The following is a 25,489-nucleotide window of genomic DNA, read 5'->3' as shown; positions in this document are numbered from 1 at the left end:
CACCATTGCAGACCAGTCAGAATTTCATGGAAACTATTGAATCATGCAAATGCAGCAATCGTCTACTGAGTCTGGCCTATCCAGAAAACTGATCACTGCCTGTGAGCCATAAATCTCTAAATGGACTAATCACAGACACGATCAAATGGAGACTTTGAGAAAACGATAGCATCGCCTTGCTTCATTTCCTTGAAAATGGGAAAAAATATTTGCTGCTTATTATAGCCTGTTAGTCGTAAGCTACTTAATGCTTCTTTCCATTTGGCATATCTTAAGACTAAGAAGCAAACTTGTCGACGTGCCTGGTATATATACTGTGACGTGCTTCCTGCCCGGCCACTGGCAAGACAGGAGGGAGGGTCAGTGGAGGCTGGTAGCACTGGGGTAGGAGGGTCAGTGGGAGCTTTGGGAGACTCGCTTTTTCTTTGGGAGAAGCCAGATCGAGCTCAGTGACCCAAAGGTGCTTCTTGCTCTGGTGTTGCTCACGACGTTACACTTTGCACTTTGGGCATCAGGACAGTGTGAAAGGGACAACACGTCCATGTTCCAGTAATGGAAAGGAGCATAATGGCAGCTCCTTGACATCTCGGAAGTCGTGCTAAAGACCGGCTGGCTGAGGGAGCTTATTAATCCCTCTGCTCTTTGGTTAAATGGCCCTGACCTTTTAAACTTGAACTGGTTTGGTGAATCTTTACATTTCCGGTGCATGACTTGTGTACCTCCTGCCATCATGTAGGTATATTTACTTATTTCACTTCGGGAGTTTGTTACCTTGTGCCAAACACTGGGACACGTGAGGGGCAAGATTGCGTAGCACACTTGCAACAATGTGTGTGATTCTGATGATTAAATCTGATTTTCAGCAGAACATAGAGGAAGAGGTGATAAGAGAGGTACTTACTTTTGTTGTCCAAATCTTTCCAGTAAGTCCCCATTTACTTTAAACATAGTAGAGTAGCACTGCGTCTAAATGGCACAAAAACAACTTGTTAAAACATGAACAACTTTAAACAACAAAACTGAGTTCCCTTTGCATTACGTAATAAAACCTCAGTGAACTATACTTGTACTTCATGGATTTGTTTACCCTGTTTGCCCAGCCTGCATCTATTAATCAATAGTTTAATATCAATAGTTTATTCCTCGCTGTGTGTAGATACGTTCCGTGACTCAGTATGTTGCCCTCTGAAATAACCTCTACCATATTTGTTTGCCTTTTCCTCAACAAAAACATTACCCAAGCAGTGATTGTGATATTTTCCCCATATCACTTCTTCCTGAGCCACTGTATTTGCAACAGAAATACTAGCAGAGAATCTGAAATCTTGATAAGATGCTTCCCAAAAACATAACTTGCTTTAAGATAGATGAAAAACCTCTTACAGAAATGGCCAACCTTTTTATTTTAAGCCATCAGGGGCTGCTTTATTTGGGGATTATAAGAGCTAGATTAAGAAGGGGACAAAATGAAATCAAGTTCTAGAAGTTAGCTGCTGAAGTGGTGAAAATTCATCCTGAAACTTACATACTTGCCTTGTTTTGTGAGTAAACTCAATAAGCAAAAGAGAACTATTCTATGATTCTATGATTTTGATTCATTTATTTCTGTATATATATACAGAGACAAAGAGAGACAGACAGAGAGAGACAGAGATTTTGGCATTGGAGGATATAGTATGTTGAACTTCAAGAAAATCTCTTACCCAGTCTCCTTCTGGTAGTAGAGGTAGATACTGAACAACAACAACAAAATTACAAGTGTTACGAAAGAAAAACAATGTTAGTAGGTTTGCAGTGCTCATGGCTTGTTCATTCATTTTCATGGAACTCCAGGGCTGGGAACTGACTTTTGATTTGCAGGATATCATTGATATTAGGAAATGAAAACCCACTAAAGTGAAGCATTGGCCCTAAGGCACACAACTTCATAAAGTGTATGTTACATAACACATTTATTCGTGGGAAGATGATACTTGTTGTGACTAGTCTCTTGAAGTTCTCATTGTAACCATAATAATTAATAATATGATTTATTAGGACTGATACATTTTAATAGGCATTTAGTGTCTTCCAGTCTGATAGATCCTGTTGAAATATATATTGATAAAAACCCAAAATGGGATTTGCAGCAAGCTACAAAGTGAAATACATTCATTTCCCTAAATAGAATCTTAGAATCCTTCGTCTGTAGTTGAAGTTATGATTAGAAAGGATACGTATCTTGGCAGAAGTATAATTAACTGAATGAATGGAGTTGTTTTGGAAGATGCTTTACTCTTTGATGATGGGTTGGGTGTGCTTCTGTCTGGGAGAGATGCATAGACTCTATTATATGGTAAACCCCATTCAAATCCTGTGATTCACTGCTCCGATAACTTTTGGGACGATTTTCTTTAAACTTCTCTTAGCACCACCTAATGGTAAAAATGATATCATAGTCATAGCAGCAGTTACAATCCCAGTGTTGATAGTCATTTCACAAGAAAATGTGTAGCTTATCAAAGGGTCAACTTACCCCTAAATAGACAAAAGTAGGTAATTCAGCCACGTTAACTGAGAAGGCCTTTTGAAGGACTCTCTTGCCTCATCCATTTCTGGGTGGGCTCATAAGTACTGGTAAGAATCCTAACCTCAGAGGTCAGAAGAATTCTAACCTTCAACCTATTAAGGCGGAAGTCAGGAATCCTATGGTCCCCGTATGAGGAGACCTGAATTCTAGTTCCACACAGCTACTAAGTATAGTGACATGACTCTGGGAAAAGTACTTGGTCCATTTGTGCCTCTTTTCTAGACTTGTAAGATAGGAACAATTAGAGTGACCATTCTTTCCTCACAGAGTTGTCATGCAAATGCTTTATAAAAGAATATGTGTTGTAAATCTATAAAAGTAATATTAAGGTATCATTTCTATATTGCTCAAGATATCCATGAGTTGATTCAGAGAGAAAAATTGAATGAGGTGTTCAGTTTTTCAGATTGACATAAAACTGTCACAACAATATATATTGTTCTTCTTTTTGGAGGCATGCTGATATGGAAAGAAAGCATATTGATGCCCAAGTATTTATCTAAAGTTAGAGGTTGAGTATAGAGAGTCATCAAACACGATTAGTAGTAATTTTGTGTTTGTTTTACAAATAGATTGGGGCTTCATGATTTATGCCACAAGGTTATATTATAGATAAATTACCCTCAAATAATAACATGTGGTAACATTAATTCTTTACTTATCATGTGTCAGACACTGTGTCAAGCCCTTTATCTACTTACTCTTTTAACCCTCTGTAACCATCTGTGGGGCAGATACTGATATGCCTTCTTTAGATAGAGGAATGGAAGCTCCAAGAACGTCTGAGCTACACAGCTGGAAAGGAGCAGATCCATATCTCAGGTACCATGCTCTTGTAACAGGCTTGAGCCACTATACTGTATTTTAAGCCTGTCCCTTATAATGCAAGAAAATAAGAAAGGAGCTATTTAAGAAAGCCTAGTACCTGGGCCTAATGAGAAAGGGAACTTGTTTACTATTTATTATTATTATTAATCATCAGTATTATTATTTGATCAACTAAAGTAATTCTTTTTTTTTTTTTTTAACATCTTTATTGGAGTATAATTGCTTTACAATGGTATGTTAGTTTCAGCTTCACAACAAAATGAATCAGTTATATATATACTAAAGTAATTCTTATAATTTCTTATTTATCATAATATTTACATATAAGGAGATATTAAGTGAATTTGCTGCAGGCAGGAGATTGTTTTGCTTTAGTCTTTTTTGTTTGTTTTAGTTTTTTAATAGGGAACTCAGTAACAGATGGGGATTGCCTACCCTGGGAGAGTCGGAAGCTCAGGTCCTCAGTGCTCACTAGCACTTTCTTGAGGGTCCTCTCTACCTTTCTTCTGTTACCTTTTTATCTGATGTGCCCGCTCAGGCTCAGCTCCTCAAGCCATCCACAACCGTTTTTAGGCAAAGTAGAAAATTTCACGTGACAAACCTCATACCGCAGCCGTATGCCTGGGGTTCGGGGCAACTCAGATGTGGGTGTAGCCACCAGCCTGAGGTCTGGGCCTCTGGAACAACAGTGACCACTTTGGGCCACGTGGAAGGACCAAGTATTTGTAGTTCTGGCTCTTCGAAGCTGCTCTTCTGACCTTTTTGGGAGGGCTTTTAGAATTCACTGGCTGTGCTGCCAAAAGGGTTTATAAAGCACCAATCTGGGGATGTGAAATTAATGAATGTAAGTAGAACAAAATTACGTTTTGTGGGTGATACATGATTTCTGTCTGAACAAGTAATCGCCTTGACCTGATGGCGCATCTGCTGTTAGGTAGTGGCGAGTGCAGACTGAGCCCGGCTGCATATGTGTGGATCCCATCTTGACGTCTTAATAGCCCACTGTCCTTGGGCAAGTTTCTTACCTTCTCCATGCTTCAGTTTTCTGTCTGCAGTGTAGGGACAATAATGACTCTGCCTCCTGGGGTTGGTAGGAGGATCGAAGGAGTTCGTGCACTTAAAGTACTTGGAACAAGGCCTCACACAGAGTCAGCAACCCACGAACGTTAAGTATTTAATAAGCATTTCCATAAATATTAGTTGCTTCAGTAAGTATTTCCATAAATATTCGTTGATAAGTACTAACCACTGCTCGTATCCAGTTGGTGAGACCCATGTTTTTCAGGATTCACTAACCTGGGAATAAAGCTAGGATCTTTTTTTTTTTTTTTTTAACGTCTTTATTGGAGTATAATTGCTTTACAGTGGTGTGTTAGTTTCTGCTGTATAACAAAGTGAATCAGCTACACATATACATATATCCCCATATCCCCTCCCTCTTGCGTCTCCTTCCCTCCTACCCGCCCTACCCCACCCCTCTAGGTGGTCACAAAGCACGGAGCTGATCTCCCTGTGCGATGCAACTTAAAGCTAGGATCTTAAAATGGTCACAAAAACATTTCTTTGCCTCTACCTACACTCACTGTCTTCAGGCCTCTTCATCTCAAAATCCTGCTTCCAATCACTTTTGGATCATCCTAAAGCAATCCTTTCATTCATTCCTATCAGACCTCACATCCTTTTTGGATAAATTTATTTATTAATCTCTGGTGGATCTGGAAGGAAGTATCTATAACTTACCTATACACACAATTTCAACAAGCCCTAATGTAATGCCCTAACTTTGATATAAAGGACAAATAAAAGGCAAGTACTTTATAGTGTAACAATTTGTAATCTAATATGTGAATGTTTAGGCATAATGACAGCATAAGGAGTAATGAAATAGTCAAATGCTCCCTCTTTTATTTGGAATCTCCATGAATGTGACAGGTACAAATTCAGATTGGTGCAGTTGTATCATAAGGAAACTAAGATTCCATGGGTCACATTGCTGTTGGTGAACAACTCTTGAGACAGTCACAAGCAAAACAAAGTATAGTGTTCCCTTGCTTGACTAGGAAATCACACTCCTGAAAAATTCAGTGTATGTTAAAACTGGGTAAAATGCTTGGGGTTTATATATAAAATGGAGTCACGCTCCAGGTTCAAATAATTACCAACAGGCTTTTCATCCACTTCAATGTCCAGTGAGACATTCAAAAGTGATATAGGGTGGGGGAGAATTTATTGTTTTGCACAGAGCGATATTCAACATAGTAACAGCTGTTGTGGTATGTGCCTTGGCCGATGAGAATGGGTATCTCACTATTCAAACAGGCGCTGGACTCTGCACCTTACCAATACATTCCAAATAAACATCAGCCTCATCCTACATAAGGCAGAGATCTGGGCTTTATAACCCTCATCTATTAAATTTCACTAGCATTCTTGATCATTGTGATGGCCTCAGATGCCCCCTTTGTCTTAGAGGGTGTACCTTATGTGCTCATGAACACAATCCTCTTATACTCGATACCATGTCCACTATTTTCTCCATTTCTGCTCTGGTGCCCTGTGGTCATCTGCTGCCAATGTAACCGCTGGTCACACCCACCAAAGGTGTTCTGCCACTGGAGTGCCCCATGGCAGAGGCTGCTGCTGCACCTGCCATTGTGTGTGCTGTCCCATGCCCAGTGTAAGGGATCCTGAGGTTCATGCTGTGCCTGCTTCTCCTCTGGCTGCTGCTGAAACTGTTGGTGCCATGTCCCATGTACCAGTCACTGTCTTGTCCATTGGCTGGAAGTCTATTGGTATTCTCAGAAGCCTGAATAAGTCAACACTAAATTGGTTGAGTAGTAAAAAATCAATAGTCAAAATCTTCCTTTACGTTATTTTTTTTCTATTGTGTGTAATGTTACACTCTCACTAAAAAAACATTCTTTCAGTATTATTTTAGCTTCTGACCTAAAACCTGGAGTGGCAGTAAGGCCTGTGGAATATAGGAGCAACATACTAAAAGCTGCCCTTCTCTTTCATGTTGTCCTGTTATCCTTGGACTTCTCTTCCATCCACTCTTTTTTCTCTAGGACAGATTCCTTACTATTAGGCTTTACCCACAGTTCTTCCAGTCAGGGCCAGACATAGTGAACTCCTAGCTGGACACGGATTGGTGTCACACTAAAACTCCATCACACTGGTAAATAATAACCAGACAGCATTCTTGTCATCATTCATTGACCATAGGGTTTCAAAGAACAGCAACAAAAAGTAGGTGTCTTGTCTTTTCTTAGTTTAGGGGGTTGGGATGGTCGTGTTTAATATCATTGAGTTCTAACAATGTCACGACTGGACCTGAAATATTTCTGTTGAGCATATGGAAATAGGACTGCATTTATCCTTCAAAAATAAAGCCACAGCTATTTATATTCTTGTGTTCCAAATATTGCAGAAGCGGGAATGTTTACTTTGTATCTAAATACAGAATTAAGAAGAAAAAGAGAAAGATTACATGGTTAAGTAAACTGATCATGCCTAATTTATCTTTTCGGTTCAGTATTTTGTAATGTTTCTGTTTCTAGATTCCTTCTCTCAGTCCTGTGTAGGTCATTCAGCAGCCAATTTTAGAAGAGCTTGTGTCATTTAAGAGAACGAACTTTAAACTATATTCAAAGAGGACTACGAAAAGCGAAGATACCACCGGCAAAGTGATATTTAAAATTTTCCAGTTACGTGATTTATTGGTGAATCTACACGGGCTGCGCCACGAGCAAAACAAACAATGTGCCAGGTGTCCTCTGAGCTTTTAATTAAGAGAAATTTTACCTTTTGGACAGATTTTAATAGGGTATTTTGCTGTTTGTAAGCCATTGAAACAACGGTTTAAGCCATTCGTGGGTGAAAAGCCCTTAATTATGTAGAATATAGATCATGAGGGAAGCAAAACCGAAAAACAACCCAAAATCCAATTGACTCATGTCAATTTGGAAAATTTCTAGCTGTGCCCTAATGTCACCTCAAGCCCCTGGGACTAATGGATTCTGTGAATGGTTTAAGTGATTTGGTAAATAAAAGCCAGATTTGGGGGACCGAAGAAAATGCTGAGTAAGGAGCAACATTCTCAGAGAAATCGGCTGTAGTGGTGAGTTGGAGGCCAGGTGAGTAGTTGTGAGGCAGCGAGCTGAAAACGTGAATCGCAAATCATTCCGTGGATAATGGCGGCCATGAACCGTTGTCACTTTTCACTCTAGATCCATGAAATTGAATGCACAGCCCTTCTAATAGAAACTTAATGTACTTTTCTCTAAATCAGATTTTGCTCACCTGCATGTGTCTGTATCACCCCCTCTCGCCCTGCCTCTTCCTCATAGCTATACGCCCCAGCAGCCAAGTGGCCCAAGGGACCTGACCTTGGCCCCAGGGGATTGAGCCAGGTGTGGCAGGGAGCTTAGGCAAAAATGTCCCCTCCGAGGGCTTCCCTGGTGGCGCAGTGGTTGAGAGTCCGCCTGCCGATGCAGGGGACACGGGTTCGTGCCCCGGTCCGGGAAGATCCCACATGCCGTGGAGTGGCTGGGCCCGTGAGCCATGGCCGCTGAGCCTGCGCGTCGGGAGCCTGTGCTCCGCAACGGGAGAGGCCACAACGGTGAGAGGCCCGCGTACCACACACAAAAAAAGGCCCCTCCGAGAGAATGCTGAGCATTAGGTTGTGTTAAGCAAACAAATAAATTAATTAAAACGCCCCCTCCAATAACAGCATGACTTACTGGTAAATAAGCCTTGAGGAGTAGTTTAAATTTTTTAATAGTTTTTTTGTTTCTTTGTTTTTGAGAGTAGAGTTGGGGACAATATGGCAGCCAAGGGGCAATTAGCCTTATTCAACACACAATGAAATTTCCGCTAAATTCTACTTTTACAACCCTCTTTTTCCCCTAGGCAACCCCCCCAGCTCACCAAAACACCATCCTGCATATCCGCTCTCCTCAATGGTCTCTTTGTCCACTTTCCTCTCTAACTCATTTATATAGATTTAAAAATAAATTTATTTTTTCCCATACTTCAAACAACATTGCAAAGATTTGGTTCCCATATAAGCATGTATCATTCTTTCTTAGAGAGGAAAAGAGGACCAAAGGAGCAGAAAACCTCTACTTTGATAATTTTTCACTGTTACTTAGCCTTTTCCCCTTTTGACTTAAAACTAGCTTGAATTTTTTCCACTACTTACAATCCAGGCTTTTGATTCAGCTTCCATTGGCTGGGTCTACAGAGTCAAACTCTAGCAGAGAGCTTGATTGTTAACTCATGACTTTGAACCCCTGAGTGAGGCCGCAGCTCACAGAATTTTTTAAAGCAATGACTGCACATCCCTAATTTATTGAAAATGACTGAGATATTATTGGATACCAGAGAATTATCTTCCCTAAGACGTTTAGTGTGTTTTGTAAGAAATAGCAAGATATGAATGAGATTATCCACCACCCACCTATTTTAAGGCAGCTAAGTAGCAGCTTAGACCCGGAAGTGCAGTCTGGGATTGCAAGGACATGCAAACAAGTGGTGTTAACTGAGGTAAAATGCTGATGTCAAGGGGTGGTGGTGTGATGAATTGGAAGATTGGAATTGACATATTTACACTAATATGTATAAAATGGATAACTAATAAGAGCTTGCTGTATAAAAAAATAAATAAAATAAAATTTAAAAAAACCCCAAAAACAAAAAACTCTGTAGCTTGAGTTAGAGTGTGTTAAATCTCTGGAAAATAATATATGTATGTAATATAAATATGTTTATATAATATATTAAATAAATTATACATAAATTAGGTAATTTATATATATGCATATGTATACACATATGAACACATATGCTAAAAGTAACTTGGCGGTACAAAAGATGCGAGATGTATGAAGAAAATATGAAGAATATTCTTATAGAAAATATTTATTTGAATTTAATGTCCCGGCCTAAATTCTACCCAGAGTAGAGAGTTTAGGGGGGAAAAATTCAAGATTTTAATCACCTTATTAACATCTTTAAAGACCAACAGTTATTTAACACTTCAGATATGAAGACCCTTCCCTCCCTTGGCTCAGTTAGTTGGTTAATTCTTTAGTCATTTACAAGATACAAAATAGGCCAAACGTACCTGGCTACTGATGGGCTTACCCAGCTCAAGGTGAAACTGAAGCACCAATTCAGAAACTCTTGTCAGGCTGTGCTTGGCTTCTGACTTGCCCTTGGTGCCCTCGTCTATGAGGAGTAGATTCCTGTGTCGCTCAGCTGAAACTGACATCCGCAGACTCCAGTCATATCACTGGTCAATTGAAGGGAAAGAACCTGAGGACAAAATGGTTCCGTAGGAACATGTTTGCTCTGTGTCATAACCAAAAATCTTTTCTGACATATTTCCATGTTTTTGACCTATTTCTGGCATTGGGATCTCTGGCCCTCATTAGATTTCATTTTGGCAATTGTCTCTAGTCTCTGAATGTTCTATATTTGTCTCACTCTTGGAGTCAGATATTATGAAAATATTGTTATTTTAAATATGTACTGGTTCACATATAATACGTTTATTTGTAAATACTATAGAAGTAGAGAAGGAAATTGAAGGTGATACCATGTACCGTTTATTATACAAAAAATATAGGGTGAAAATTGAAAACAGAGTTGGTCCGTGAAGGTGCCATTAAAGAAGAGCTATGTTCATGCGTGTTTTCACTTAAAATAGGCTCAATGAGTCACAGTGTTTGTGTCTTACATTTAAATTGAGATTGACTTGAATATACTTAAAAAAGAATTTGGAATCACTGTTACAAATTTCTAGTAAGTCATTTATTATTCTGATGTAAATGATATCAATAACATTTCATGGTTTACTCCAGAAAATGTTCCTGAGAAAAAGTTTAATATTAATAAAGTGATTAACTTATTTTTGCAGTGAGTGGGCTTAGACAGCTATTCTATTATCATATTTGTTGCACTCTAGGTACTAATGTTTGTGGGAGGTTGTGTTTCAAATTGTTATTAATGATGCTCATTAATTTATACCAAATTATTCATCTTTGGGCTTGCTGAAGTAGCCAAGTATTTTTTCTTTTCCTTTTCTTTTCCCCTGGAAAATTCATGTAGAAAAACATCAAAGCAAAATTAAGTTGCCATAAAGTAATAAAACAATCTTTCATGCTGCTTGATCATTGCAGTGAAATCATAGGGGCAAGAAATTGAAGTAGGAGTCTAGACATAGCTTTTATTACCAAGGAAAATGAGCAGAATTCAAGGTTTTTACGTTGTCATGGTCAAAACATAGAGGAGTCCATGGGGAAAATTGTTTTTATAGAATTGCATGACTTTGACACTTCCACTGAAAAAGAACAGAAAGGAGGGCATTTATGGCTTGCATTTACTGAGTGCTCAGTAAGTAAGCAGTTGATTGATGGTTAGTTGGTGGAAACTTTATGCAATGATTACACTTTGATTTTTCTAACCTTGTACATACACCTATTTTTTAAAAGTATCAATACGAGTGTTCGGAAATAAGTCATTATTGTTGGTCTTTACTTTTACACACTTCAAAAACCCACTAAATAATATTTTACAAAATAATGAAGCACTCTGGTTGAGGTTACCAAGGTCATGAAGCATGACAAACTCTAGCACGTGAAGGACTGTATTGTCAGGAAATCAACTCAAGTTATCTATATAAAATTCTCATCGCAAACAGAAGTCAACTCCTGCAGCCACCATCCCCTAATCGAGAGAGCATCTCCTAGCTGTATGGAAGAAAGACCCTCTTGGTGTGGGACAGAAGGAGACATCAAATCTACTTCACCTTCTGAGAAAAAATTTTGAAATCAGTTATTATAATTGTTTTTCTAGTCTGTGGTAAGATAACATACTACAAAGCAAATGCCCCTCTAAACATGCCTTCATGCTTGAGGGATTGAACCTTGATTAGAATGGGGAGAAAATTTGAGGCCTATTTCCCTTGGAACCAGTTTAACATAGCAGACTCTATTATGGAAGCCATTCCAAAAGGAAACAATAGAATGACTGTTTTTTGCTCTGTTGAATCTTTTCAGAATTGCAACTTCCGGTGAGCCCCTCAGTGTGTCTGGATCAGAGCATACAATTAAAGCTGAGTAATTCAAGTCACCTTTTAAAAACAGTGAAGTCATATTTGTGGAAACCAGGGGACTGGAGACGTGAACAGCTGTAAGCTAATCATCTTGAATTGTTATGTCAAGCGTGCATTTTAAAAGATAGCTAATAAGAGAAAAGCACCAAACACATCTGGGGGTTTTACATGTTTGAATTATTAGGTTCTGTTATATAAATTTTAGGCTATCTCTTAATAAATAATGCCACCATCGATTTTCTGCTACACTAATTCAAATCTCTCTTGCCATAGAATAAACATTTGGGTAAATAGGACTCTTATCCAGGAAGTTACATTAATGGAAATTGAATTTAAAACCTTGGCCATGTGAAACTAAAATTTTAACTTCCATTTTATACTCAAATAACATGCCTTAGTCTACGAGTATGGCTGAATGATTTTTTTTTTTATTATTTTTTTATGGCTCTGAGAAAGCAACTGTAGGGTACCAAGTTATTAAAGTTACCTTCAGGGAAAGGATTTTGTCATGTAGATAAATTATAGTGAAAAATTAAGAGATTTTAATTATCTTATCCAACACACAAAATAGTTTGCCCCATGTAATTTTATAATTATTAGGTAGTATTCCACAGTTAATAGTTTTTATTGAAGAATCATATGCATTTCTGCTTACCTAGACTTCAGAAGATGAAACAGCACACTCTTTTCATTGATCAAACTTAGATATTTGAAATATAGAAATATGATGCAGAAAAGAAAATAGTTATACATTTTGGTATCATTTATAATGAAATTATGTTTGTTTTATCACAAAATATTTAACTAGTGTTATTTTTCCTTTTTTAGACTGAAGTGTTTCCTAATACTTCATCCCTTAAATTAACCCTTATTTATCTGTGGTGCAGGTTATTAGGTAGAATCACATTAGTGGGGAAAGTATTTTGGCATATTTTTGGTGACCTGCCTGTCCACTATTGAGAAACAGTATCTTTTCTTGTGGAGGATAAGATAGAGCAAAGGTAGGAGAGGGCAGAACCGGAAAATTTCAGGGGTATCCTAAACTTTTATATGTATCACTTTTGTTGGGATGGTACCAGATGTGACTAATTTAAATTTTTTAGATCTTTAAGCCTCATTTTAGGTACAATTTTAGACATCGTTTAAGGCAACCCATACACTGAAAGCTGGCGTCCAGTGAGAGAGAGATGGGGTGTACAAAGCTCTGAGGCAATTTATAAATTACATACCCCAAATTATGGAGCTTTAATTATATTTTTAATTTTTTAGGAATCAAACCACAGTCCTAGCTCCACAAGAAACACTCTTGAGAGCCAAAGATTTATCCGTAATTCTTAAAGCGTATGTGCTGGTGACATCCTTAACTCCTCTGCGTGCATTCATTCATTCGACTGGCACGGTTTGGAATCCACCAAAGAAAAAACGCTTCACTGTCAAGGTAAAATTTCCATTGTTGCAGTTATTTCCCACAAAGTATACTGGAGATAAGTAAAGTGAGTTGGGCTGCCTTTCTCCGACCTTTATGATTATCAAATCCCAAGGAGCAAAGATTGTATCGTTTTATTGCTGCAAGCAGAGATTTTCATTTAATAGGTGCAGGTTCAAAAATGAACTGGAAACAGCTTAATTCACTAGGGATCACAAAGCCTACATCTTCTTTTTCTCTCACTTCATCTTTTTAGTTCAGTTCTTTGACCCATTGTAGAACTAGTTCTCAGCTGTGGTCTGTTTTTCTTGACTTTCCACTCATTCAAGAAAAATGTAGTCAGTGCAACAAAGGAAAATACAATTTTGCCCTTATGCTTTTTGCTTCATTTTTAGGAAGCATAATGCCTGTTTCATTTCACCATTCAATATGGAATATTTGCTGAGTAAAAAACAACGCTCTCAAGGGTGCCTGACACAGTAGCCATGACATAAAGCATGATGAGAAAGTTTTCAAGGGAGAACTTAATAATAACCTCCAAAAAGTTTAGTTATAAGAGGTAATTCAGGTTAGCTCATTCGAAAATAAGGTCTAGTGAGAATATACTTGATACATTTTAAGGAGTTTCTGATTTTACAGAAATAATTTTTCAGAGTGTAGTTAAGGGGAAATGCACACATGCATTCTTTCAGTTTCTTCACACTTCCTCTTATCTGTTTTCTGAACAATTATTTCTGTAAGATCAAAGATGCCTTCAAAGAACAAATACTACCCGATCCCTTTTATAGAAGGAATCTAAACTAGTCAAACTCAAAGAAGCAGAGAATAGAATGGTAGTTACCAGGGGCTGGGGAAAGAGGGAAATAGGGAGGTGTTAGTCTAAGGGTCTAAAGTTTCAGTTATGCTCGATGAATAAGTCCTGGAGATCGACTTACAGTATAGCGCCTATAGTTGATAATACTGAGATTTGCTAAGAGGATAGATTTTATGTTCTTATCACTAAATAAATAAATAAATAGGGTGGGTGGAAACTTTTGAAGGGGATAGATACGTTTATGACTTGATTGTAGTGATGGTTTCATGGGTGTATACTTATCTCTAAACTCATCAAATTGTATGCATTAAATATGTACAGGTTTTTGTATTTTAATCATAAAAAATGGTATTTAAAAAAAAGAAGGCACAAGTGCCTTTTATAGTTTTGAGAGATTTAAAAGTGACTGTACCTGATACTTTTCAGAACTTTTCTTACATAAACTGCACTTTAAGTTTTGGAAAATCTTCCAACAGTGAAAAATTTTTAAATGGTATGTTTAAAAATTGTCAATTAAAAAATAGATAAGCATGACAAAAGATGCAGATGTTACATTACTTAGTAAAGTAGGTAACTGATATTTTAAGGAAATGGTGTTGATGACTTAGGTCTTAAGGGTGGTTTATTTTAAAGACAATCATCTCATCTCAATTATATCAGTATTAAGTGGTTTTTGATCAGGAAAAAGTGGAATCTAATTTGATTTGTCTTTCATGTTATCTCCCACAAGTCTGCACAGTGGCTGTTTATATTTCCCTAAGAACCTTTAATTATTCCCCAGTTGCCTTCTTCTATTAAGTTGAATTGTATGCAGTTGCTAACTTGGCCAGTTTTGACCTACAAAAAATTACAGTTTCATATGATTCAACCAAAAATTAGAAATCAGATATAGAGAGATACAAGAATCATAATCCTCTATTCATGTCACATTCATGTATTCGACAAATGTTTGTTGAGCAGAGACCCAAATCCCTGTCCTTGTGGAACTTGCAACATCTGTGTGTGCAAGCCTCCTCTCTTGTTTTATCTGTTTCATTTAATACATTTTATCACCGTTTCCCACTTAATTATCCTTCCTCTCAAAGGCCATCATTATAATGATTTAATGTGTGTATTTTTTGTGCATATTCTTGTAAAATAAGCATTTTTATTTTGTTATACATGCAAGTATCTTTAGCATATAAACTGTATTATATTAGATATTTTTTCCTTTATCTTTTACTATATATATATATATATATATATATATATATATATATATATTGGGCCGTGCGTCATGTGGGATCTTAGTTCCCCGACCAGGGATCAAACCCATGCCCCGCCCCCTGCAGTGGAAGCGTGGAGTCTTAACAACTGGACCGCCAAGAAAGTCCCTCTGACTATTTTTTAAAATGCAGCACTACGTATTTTTAGGAAGAAACCTTCCACGTTGCTATGTGTATATCTTCTGTTACTTTTTCACTGATTTGCAGTATTAGTGATGTGTTTTCCCTTATAGTTTACCTCCCCACTGCTCCAGTGATAGACATCTGGATTGCTCCAGCTCTTGGCTAAAGCAAACAGTACTTCAAATGCACAAATCCTTGTATCTGACTCTTTATGAACCTGCATATGATTTTCTGAAGAGTGTATACCCAGAACTGGGATGGCTGGGGCATAATACATAGGTTCATTTGATAGAATTAAATAATGCCAGCTCGCCCTCCAAAATGCCTGTGTCAATTTCCATACCCCCGCATAGGCCAACATTTGACTGTTTCCAGCTGTGACAGGTGAAGAGTGTTATCTCGATCTTGCAAATAGCTCAATTTGCCCTCTCTCTGTTAACTTTATCACAGTGTTATTTTTTGATTAGAAATCTTCAATTCATTAATCAAATTAATTTTTCCATAGGCTTCCTCTTTGGGGATTTAGTTTCAGAAATCCTTTCTTATCTCTAAGTCACAAAGGTGTGCTTCTCCATTTTTTTCTATTACCTTTATAATTTTCCCTGGACATGTAAATATTTAATTCAACTAGAGATCACCTCTGATCCAGTTTTTTTCTTTTTTCCTAAATATTCCATTCTCACGGGCTAAAAACTCATCATTTACTATGAATCTGACATCACTTTTGTTGTATAAGTTTCCATATGTATATGGAGCCATCTCTGATGTCTCTGTTCGGTTCCAGTTGGCCCACTGCACTCTTTTTTATTATTTTGGCAGTATAAGTATGTCTTCATGCCTGACACGGGAGGTACCTCTTGTCTACTTCTTCTTTTCAAGATTGTTAACTATGTGGTGGGCGTTTATTTCCTCATAAACATTTTAGAATATCAATTATACTTTTAAACTCGTACTGGATCCACCTCCTAGAGTAATGGAAATAAAAACAAAAATAAACAAATGGGACCTAATGAAACTTAAAAAGTTTTGCAAAGCAAAGAAAACTACAAACACGATGAAAAGACAACCCTCAGAATGGGAGAAAATATTTGCAAATGAATCAACGGACAAAGGATTAATCTTCAAAATATATGAACAGCTCATGCAGCTCAATGTTAAAAAAAAAACAAAAACCCAATCAAAAAATGGGCAGGAGACCTAAATAGACATTTCTCCAAAGAAGGCATACAGATGGCCAAGAGACACATGAAAAGCTGCTCAACATCACTAATCATTAGAGAAATGCAAATCAAAACTACAATGAGGTATCACCTCACACCAGTTAGAATGGGCATCATCAGAAAATCTACAAACAACAAATGCTGGAGAGGGTGTGGAGAAAAGGGAGCCCTCTTGCACTGTTGGTGGGAATGTAAATTGATACAGTCACTATGGAGAACAGTGTGGAGGTTCCTTAAAAAACTAAACATAGGGGCTTCCCTGGGGGCGCAGTGGTTGAGAGTCTGCCTGCCGATGCAGGGGACACGGGTTCATGCCCTGGTCTGGGAGGACCCCACATGCCGCAGAGTGGCTGGGCCTGTGAGCCATGGCCGCTGAGCCTGTGTGTCCGGAGCCTGTGCTCTGCAACGGGAGAGGCTACACAGTGAGAGGCCCGCGTACCGCCAAAAAAAAAAAAAAAAAAAAAACCACACTAAATATAGAATTACCATACGATCCAGCAATCCCACTACCAGGCATATACCCAGAGAAAACCATAATGCAAAAAAGACACATGCACCCCAATGTTCATTGCAGCACTATTTACAATAGCCAGGTCATGGAAGCAACCTAAATGCCCATCAACAGATGAATGTATAAAGAAGATGTGGTACATATATGCAATGGAATATTACTCAGCCATAAAAAGGAATGAAATTGGGTCATCTGTAGAGACGTGGATGGATCTAGAGATTGTCATACAGAGTGAACTAAGTCATAAAGAGAAAAACAAATATTGTATATTAAAGCATGTATGTGGAACCTAGAAAAATGGTACAGATGAACTGGTTTCCTGGGCAGAAATAGAGACACAGATGTAGAGAACAAATGTATGCACACCAAGGGGGGAAAGTGGCGGGGGTGGTGGTGGTGGTGATGGAATGAATTGGGAGATTGGGATTGATACATATACACTAATATGTATAAAATAGATAACTGATAACCTGCTGTTTAAAAAAATAAATAAAATTCAAAAAAAATCCTACTGGAATTTCAATATAATATTGAATTTTTAGCTTAATTTTTGAAGAGTTGATTATTCATAATATTGTCTCTCCATTTATTCAGGTCATTTTATTTGTCCTTTATTAGAGTTTAATTTTTATTCCTCCACAGAGATCTTATATGGTTTTGCTTAAGTTTATTTCAAGATTCCTGGGAGTATTTTTTGATATTGTTATTTACTTATTTATTTTTTAACATCTTTATTGGAGTATAATTACTTTACAGTGGTGTGTTAGTTTCTGCTGTATGACAAAGTGAATCAGTTATACATATATCCCCATATCCCCTCCCTCTTGTGTCTCCCTCCCAACCTCCCTATCCCACCCCTCTAGTTGGTCACATAGCACCGAGCTGATCTCCCTGTGCTATGCGGCTGCTTCCCACTAGCTATCTATTTTACATTTGCTAGTGTATATATGGCACTGCTACTCTCTCACTTCATCCCAGCTTACCCTTCCCCTTCCCCATGTCCTCAAGTCCATTCTCTACCTCTGCATCTTTATTCCTGTCCTCCCCCTAGGTTCATCAGAACCATTTTCTTTTTCAGATTCCATATATATGTGTTAGCATACGGTATTTGTTTTTCTCTTTCTGACTTACTTCACTCTGTATGACAAACTCTAGGTCCATCCAGCTCACTACAAATAACTCAATTTCATTTCTTTTTATGGTTGAGTAATATTCCATTGTATATATGTGCCACATCTTCTTTATCCATTCATCTGTCAATGGACACTTAGGTTGCTTCCATGTCCTGGCTACTGTAAATAGTGCTGCAATGAACATTCTGGTATGACTCTTTTTGAATTATGGTTTTCTCAGGGTATATGCCCAGTAGTGGGATTGCTGGGTCATGTGGTAGTTCTATTTTTAGTTTTTTAAGGAACCTCCATACTGTTCTCCATAGTGAGAACAGTATCAATTTACATTGATACTGTATCAATTTAGATTCCTACCAACAGTGCAAGAGTGTTCCCTTTACTCCACACCCTCTCGGGCATTTATTGTTTCTAGATTTTTTGATGATGTCCATTCTGACTGGTGTGAGGTGGTACCTCATTGTAGTTTTGAGTTGCATGTCTCTAATGATTAGTGGTGCTGAGCATCCTTTCATGTGTTTGTTGGCAATTTGTGTATCTTCCTTGGAGAAATGTCCATTTAGGTCTTCTGCCCATTTTTTGGACTGGGTTGTTTGTTTTTTTGATATTGAGCTGCATGAGTTGCTTGTATATTTTGGAGATTAATCTTTTGTCAGTTGCTTTGTTTGCAAATGTTTTCTCCCATTCTGAGGGTTATCTTTTCATCCTGTTTATGGTTTTCTTTGCTGTGCAAAAGCTTTTAAGTTTCATTAGATTCCATTTGTTTATTTTTGTTTTTATTTCCCTTTCTCTAGGAGGTGGGTCAAAAAGGATCTTGCTGTGATTTATGCCATAGAGTGTTCTGCCTATGTTTTCCTGTAAGAGTTTTATAGTTACATTTAGGTCTTACATTTAGGTCTCTATAGTTACATTAGGTCTTAATGTAACCTATAGTTACATTAGATCTATATAGTTACATTAGGTCTTACATTAGGTCTTACATTTAGGTCTCTAATCCATTTTTAGTTTATTTTTGTGTAAGGTGTTAGGGAGTGTTCTAAGTTCATTCTTTTACATGTAGCTGTCCAGTTTTCCCAGCACCACTTATTGAAGAGGCTGTCTTTTCTCCATCGTATATTCTTGCCTCCCCTATCAAAGATAAGGTGACCATATGTGCATAGGTTTATCTCTGGGCTTTCTATCCTGTTCCATTGATCTGTATTTCTGTTTTTGTGCCGGTACCATACTGTCTTGATTACTGTACCTTTGTAGTATAAAATAAAGTCAGGGAGCCTGATTCCTCCAGCTCTGTTTTTCTTTCTCAAGAGTGCTTTGGCTCTTAGGGGTCTTATGTATGTCCATACAAATTGTGAAGTTTCTTGTTCTAATTCTGTGAAATGTTCTAATTCTGTGAAAAATGCCATTGGTAGTTTGATAGGGATTGAATAGGCACTGAATCTGTAGATTGCTTTGGGTAGTATAGTCATTTTCACAATTTTGATTCTTCCAATCCAAGAACATGGTATATCTCTCCATCTGTTTATATCATCTTTAATTTCATATGGGTCTTTCGTCTCCTTAGGTAGGTTTATTCCTAGCTAGTTTACTCTTTTTGTTGCAGTGGTTAATGAGAGTGTTTCCATAAATGTTCCTTCAGATTTTTCATCATTAGTGTATAGGAATGCAAGAGATTTTGGTGCATTAATTTTGTATCCTGCTACTTTACAAAATTCATTGATTAGCTCTAGTAGTTTTCTGGTAGGATCTTTAGGATTCTCTATATATAGTCTCATGTCATCTGCAACAGTGACAGTTTTACTTCTTCTTTTCCGATTTGGATTCCTTTTATTTCTTTTTTTTCTCTGATTGCTGTGGCTAAAACTTCCAAAACTATGTTGAATAATAGTGCTGAGAGTGGGCAACCTTGTCTTGTTCCTGATCTTAGTGGAAAAGGTTTCACTTTTTCACCATTGAGAATGATGTTGGCTGTGGGTTTGTCATATATGGCCTTTATTATGTTGAGGTAGGTTCCCTCTATGCCCTTTCTGGAGAGTTTTTATCATAAATGGGTGTTGAATTTTGTCGAAAGCTTTTTCTGCATCTATTGAGATGATCATATGGTTTTTATCCTTCAGTTTGTTAATATGGTGTATCACATTGATTGATTTGCATATATTGAAGAATCCTTGCATTCCTGGGATAGACCCCACTTGATCATGGTATATGATCCTTTTAATGTGCTGTTGGATTCTGTTTGCAAGTATTTTGTTGAGGATTTTTGCATCTATGTTCATCAGTGATATTGGCCTGTAGTTTTCTTTCTTTGTGACATCTTTGTCTGGTTTTGGTATCAGGGTGATGGTGGCCTCATAGAATGAGTTTGGGAGTGTTCCTCCCTCTGCTATATTTTGGAAGAGTTTGTGAAGGATAGGTGTTAGCTCTTCTCTAAATGTTTGATAGAATTCACCTGTGAGGCCATCTGGTCCTGGGCTTTTGTTTGTTGGAAGATTTTTAATCACAGTTTCATTTTCAGTGTTTTTGATTGGTCTGTTTATATTTTCTATTTCTTCCTGGTTCAGTTTCAGGATGTGTGCTTTTGTAAGAATTTGTCCTTTTCTTCCAGGGTGTCCATTTATTGGCACATAGTTGCCTGTAGTAATCTCTCATGATCCTTTGTATTTCTGCAAGGTCAGTTGTTACTTCTCCTTTTTCATTTCTAATTCTATTGATTTGAGTCTTCTCCTTTTTTTCTTGATGAGTCTGGCTAATGGTTTATCAATTTTGTTTATCTTCTCAAAGAAGATAAAACCTTTCAGTTTTATTGATCTTCTCAAAGAAGATAAAACCTTTCAGTTTTATTGATCTTTGCTATTGTTTCCTTCATCTGTTTCTCATTTATTTCTGATCTGTTCTTTATGATTTCTTTCCTTCTGCTAACTTTGGGGTATTTTTGTTCTTCTTTCTCTAATTGCTTTAGGTGTAAGTTTAGGCTGTTTATTTGAAATGTTTCTTGTTTTTTGAGGTAGGCATGTATTGCTATAAACTTCCCTCTTAGAACTTCTTTTGCTGCATTCCATAGGTTTTGGGCTGTCGTGTTTTGATCGTCATTTGTTTCTAGGTATTTTTAAATTTCCTCTTTGATTTCTTCAGTGATCTCTTGGTTATTTAGTAGCATATTGTTTAGCCTCCATGTGTTTTTATTTTTTACAGAATTTTTCCTGTAGTTGATATCTAGTCTCATAGTGTTGTGGTCAGAAAAGAAACTTGATATGATTTCAGTTTTCTTAAATTTACCAAGGTTCGATTTGTGACCCAAGATATGATCTATCCTGGAGAATGTTCCATGAGCACTTGAGAAGAAAGTGTATTCTGTTGTTTTTGGATGGAATGTCCTATAAATATCAATTAAGTCCATCTTGTTTAATGTGTCATTTAAAGCTTGTGTTTCCTTATTTATTTTCATTTTGGATGATCTGTTTGCTGGTGAAAGTGTGGTGTTGAAGTCCCCTACTATGATTGTGTTACTGTCGATTTCCTCTTCTGTGGCTGTTAGCATTTGCCTTATGTATTGAGGTGCTCCTATGTCGGGTGCATAAATATTTTTGATTGTTATATCCTCTTGGATTGATCCCTTCTTCATTATGCAGTGTCCTTCTTTGTGTCTTGTAATAGTCTTTATTTTAAAGTCTATTTTGTCTGCTATGAGAATTGCTACTCCAGCTTTCTTTTGATTTCCATTTACATGGAATATCTTTTTCCATCCCCTCACTTTCAGTCTGTATGTGTCCCTAGGTCTGAAGTGGGTCTTTGTACACAGCCTGTATACGGGTCTTGTTTTTGTATCCATTCAGCCAGTTTGTGTCTTTTGGTTGGAGCATTTAATCCATTTACATGTAAGGTAGTTATTGATATGTATGTTCTTATTACCATTTTCTTAATTGTTTTGGGTTTATTATGGTAGGTCTTTTCCTTCTCTTGTGTTTCCTGCCTAGAGAAGTTCCTTTAGCATTTGTTGTAAAGCTCGTTTGGTAGTGCTGAATTCTCTTAGCTTTTGCTTGTCTGTAAAGGTTTTAATTTCTCTGTCGAATCTGAATGAGATCCTTGCTGGGGAGAATAATCTTGGTTGTAGGTTTTTCCCTTTCATCACTTTAAATATGTCCTGCCACTCCCTTCTGGCTTGCAGAATTTCTAGTGAAAGATCAGCTGCTAACCTTATGGGGATTCTGTCCTATGTTTTTTGTTGCTTTTCTCTTGCTGCTTTTAATATTTTTCTTTGAATTTAATTTTTGATAGTTTGATTAATATGTGTCTCGGTGTGTTTCTCTTTGGGTTTATCCTCTATGGGACTCTCTGCGCTTCCTGGACTTGATTGGCTATTTCCTTTCCCATGTTAGGGAAGCTTTCAACTATAATCCCTTCAAATATTTTCTCAGATGCTTTCTTTTTCTCTTCTCCTTCTGGGACCCCTATAATTCTAATGTTGGTGCATTTGATGTTGTCCCAGAGGTCTCTGAGACTGTCCTCAGTTCTTTTCATTCTTTTTTCTTTATTCTGCTCCCTGGCAGTTATTTCCACTATTTTATCTTCCAGGTCACTTATCTGTTCTTCTGCCTCAGTTATTCTGCTATTGATTCCTTCTAGAGTATTTTTAATTTCAGTTATTTTTTTGTTCATCATTGTTTGTTTGCTCTTTAGTTCTTCTAGATCTTTGTTAAATGTTTCTTGTATTTTCTCCATTCTGTTTCCAAGATTTTCGATCATCTTTACTATCATTACTCTGAATTCTTTTTCAGGTAGTTTGCCTATTTCATCTTCATTTATTTGGTGTTGTAGGTTTTTACCTTGCTCCTTCATCTGTAACATATTCTTTTGTCATTTCTTTTTTTTTTTTTTTTGATAGGTGGGTCTATATTCCTCTCTTACTGGTTGTTTAGCCTGAGGTGTCCAAAACTGGAGCTTTCAGGCAGTTGGATAGAGCCAGGTCTTAGTGCTGAGATTAGGACCTCTGGGAAGCCTCACTCCGATTAACCTGGGGTCTGAGCTTCTCTGTTAGTCCAGTGGTTTGGACTCAGAGCTCCCACCACAGGAGCTTGGGCCCGACCTCCTGCAAGCTGGTCATTGGCAGTTCCTCCCATCCCCTTTGGTGTCTGTAGTCCCCCAGTGATGCCTGGTAGGTGCCCTAGTTGTGCAGAGATGTGAATTCCATGTTCTTCTAGTCTGCCATCTTCAAGAAATACTATTTTTAAAGTGGAATTTCTATTTGATAAACTTGTTCCAGTAATTTAACTATTAATATCATTGGTTTTACTACGTGTTTTATCTGCAAATAAGGTCATGTTAATCTCTTTCCTTTTAATTCTTGGCTATCTTCTTTTCTACTTCCTTCTTCTTCTTTTTTTTTTTTTTTTTCCTTTTCCTTGACTAATGTTGCCAAGAATCTTTAAAAGTAGAACTGATAGTGGATGTTCTTGAGTTGAACATCTTTTAAGATGGGCACATCTCAAGTTTCTCCGTTAAGTAAAATGCTCGCTGTAGGTTTTTGGTATGTAATCTTTGCAATGTGTGCCAAAGTAGTGAGAATAATATAATTAAGTACAATGGATCTATCATTACATTTCGGCCGTTACAATTTATAGGTAGTCTTGTTTCATCTGTACCCTCTCTACTCCCTTTCCCTAACACTAATTTATTTTGAAACAAATACATCATATGATTTCATTTATAAATCTTTTTACAATATAACTCTAAGACATATGGATTTATAAACTTCACCAAGTCAAGGAAATTCTCTTTTATTTTTAGTTTCCTGGAAATCTTCATCATGAAATGATTTTGAACTTCACCAACACTTTTTTTCTGCATTTTGAGATAATCATGATTTTTTTTCCTCCTCAAGTTTATGTGTATTATATTGCTAGATTTTCTCTTAATAAAACCTCCTTGCATAAATGAGATAAAACCTACTTGATAAGTCTGTGCTATTTTCAATACTCTGTTGGATTTGTTTATTTACAATTTTTATACCTTTGATCATAAATGATGTGGACTTATATTTTCTTATATTTCTCATACTTGGTTTTTACAGTTGAGATTATTATAGCTTCATAAAATTAAACTGGATAACTTTCACTTTTTTTCAGTTTTTTGGAGCAACTTATATAAGATAGAAATTAGCTTACCCTCAGGAATTTGGTACAAGTCTCTTGAAAAAAATAGATTTGGAGGTTTTTTGGACGTTTTTTGGAGGTTTTGGAGGTTTTTTAAAATAGCATTGATATTTCAACTTATTAAAACATTCAACATTATTAAAACAAAAAATCAAAACATTTTGATTTTAAGTTCTCAATTTCTTCTTGTACAATTTGGCAATTTTGGGGGGGTTACCAATTTCGTCAAATTTTCAAATTCTTTAGTGTATAGTTGATTATAATGTTTTGATTTTTGTATCTGTTGTGTCTATAGCTATTTCATCTTTTTAAATTTATCCTTTGTAGATATGTGTTTTTTTTAATTTTTTGACTAGAATTGCCAGAAGTTTTTTTTTTAGAGTTGGTTAAATCTTTTTAAAGAAACTAGTTTTTTATTTTGTTAATCTTTTTCATAATTTTGAAGTTGTTTTTCCCAGTTTCACAGATTTATGCCCTTATTTGTGTCATTTCTTGGCTTCTAGTGTTTTGTTTGTTTGCTCTATTGTTTCTTTATCGTTTCTTTATTTGAATGTTTGCCTCCTTTATGCTTAACATTTTTTGTTTCCTAGTAAAAATGGCTAAAGCTATATGTTCCTTTTATGTCCTGCTTTAGTCATGTCCCATAAATTTTGAATTATTTAATTCTAATTATTTTTTAATATTCTTTATGATTGCCTTGTTTAACTCAAGGTATTTAATAACATATTATTCCATTTATAAACAAAGGATTCTTTTTCAGCTATCTTTTTGTTATGAATTTCTAATATATTGCATTATTATCAGAGGACAAATCCTGTATGCTACTGCTGTCTTGGAATTTATCCAGGCTTTCGTTTATTAATAATCTTTCTATTTAAAAAAAACCTTCCATGGGTGCTTGAAAAGAAAAACTCTACATGGGTATAGAAATTCTGTATATATTAATAGTTAAAGGCTCTCTTATTAATCATATTTTGCAGATACCTATTTGTTTTCCTCTTGATCTGATAGTTGCTAAGTGGAATGTGTTAAAATCTCCAACTACAGTTGTTGGTCTGTTTCTCCCTGCCATTCAGTGGGTTGACTATTTTGAAGTTATATTGTTTTGCTACCTGTTATTTATCATGGGTACAACTTCTTTCTCCATAGTTCCTTTAACCAGTATATATTAGCTTTCTTTTGTCTTAGGATACTACTGCTTTAATTTCTGTTTTCGTCAGCTGTGAGTTTTCTTTTAGTTCATATTTTTGTTTTACCATATGTATTTTTAATTTTACCCTTTCTACATGTCTTTGTAGTAAATGTATTTTTAAATAGTCAATATAGTTTTGGAATTGA

The 25,489-nt window shown here is 36.7% G+C and overlaps 1 protein-coding gene across 1 annotated transcript in view; it reads left to right on the top strand.

Annotated features, from left to right (window-relative positions):
* The window catches only part of CPED1 (cadherin like and PC-esterase domain containing 1), a 301,483-nt gene that overhangs the window by 81,264 nt on the left and 194,730 nt on the right, over positions 1 to 25,489 (top strand). Inside the window, exons 5-6 of the mRNA XM_027102088.1 lie at positions 11,461 to 11,593; positions 12,786 to 12,954. Of these exons, the coding sequence (XP_026957889.1) occupies positions 11,461 to 11,593; positions 12,786 to 12,954 (302 nt within the window). The remainder of the gene's footprint in view (positions 1 to 11,460; positions 11,594 to 12,785; positions 12,955 to 25,489) is intronic.

The sequence above is a fragment of the Aethalodelphis obliquidens genome, unplaced genomic scaffold (genome assembly GCF_003676395.1).
Source record: "Aethalodelphis obliquidens isolate GAN/ISIS:26980383/991018 unplaced genomic scaffold, ASM367639v1 scaffold5, whole genome shotgun sequence".
Lineage (NCBI taxonomy): Eukaryota > Metazoa > Chordata > Mammalia > Artiodactyla > Delphinidae > Aethalodelphis > Aethalodelphis obliquidens.
Note: the sequence above shows the minus strand (reverse complement) of the source record. Positions and strands in the feature narration are given on the sequence as shown.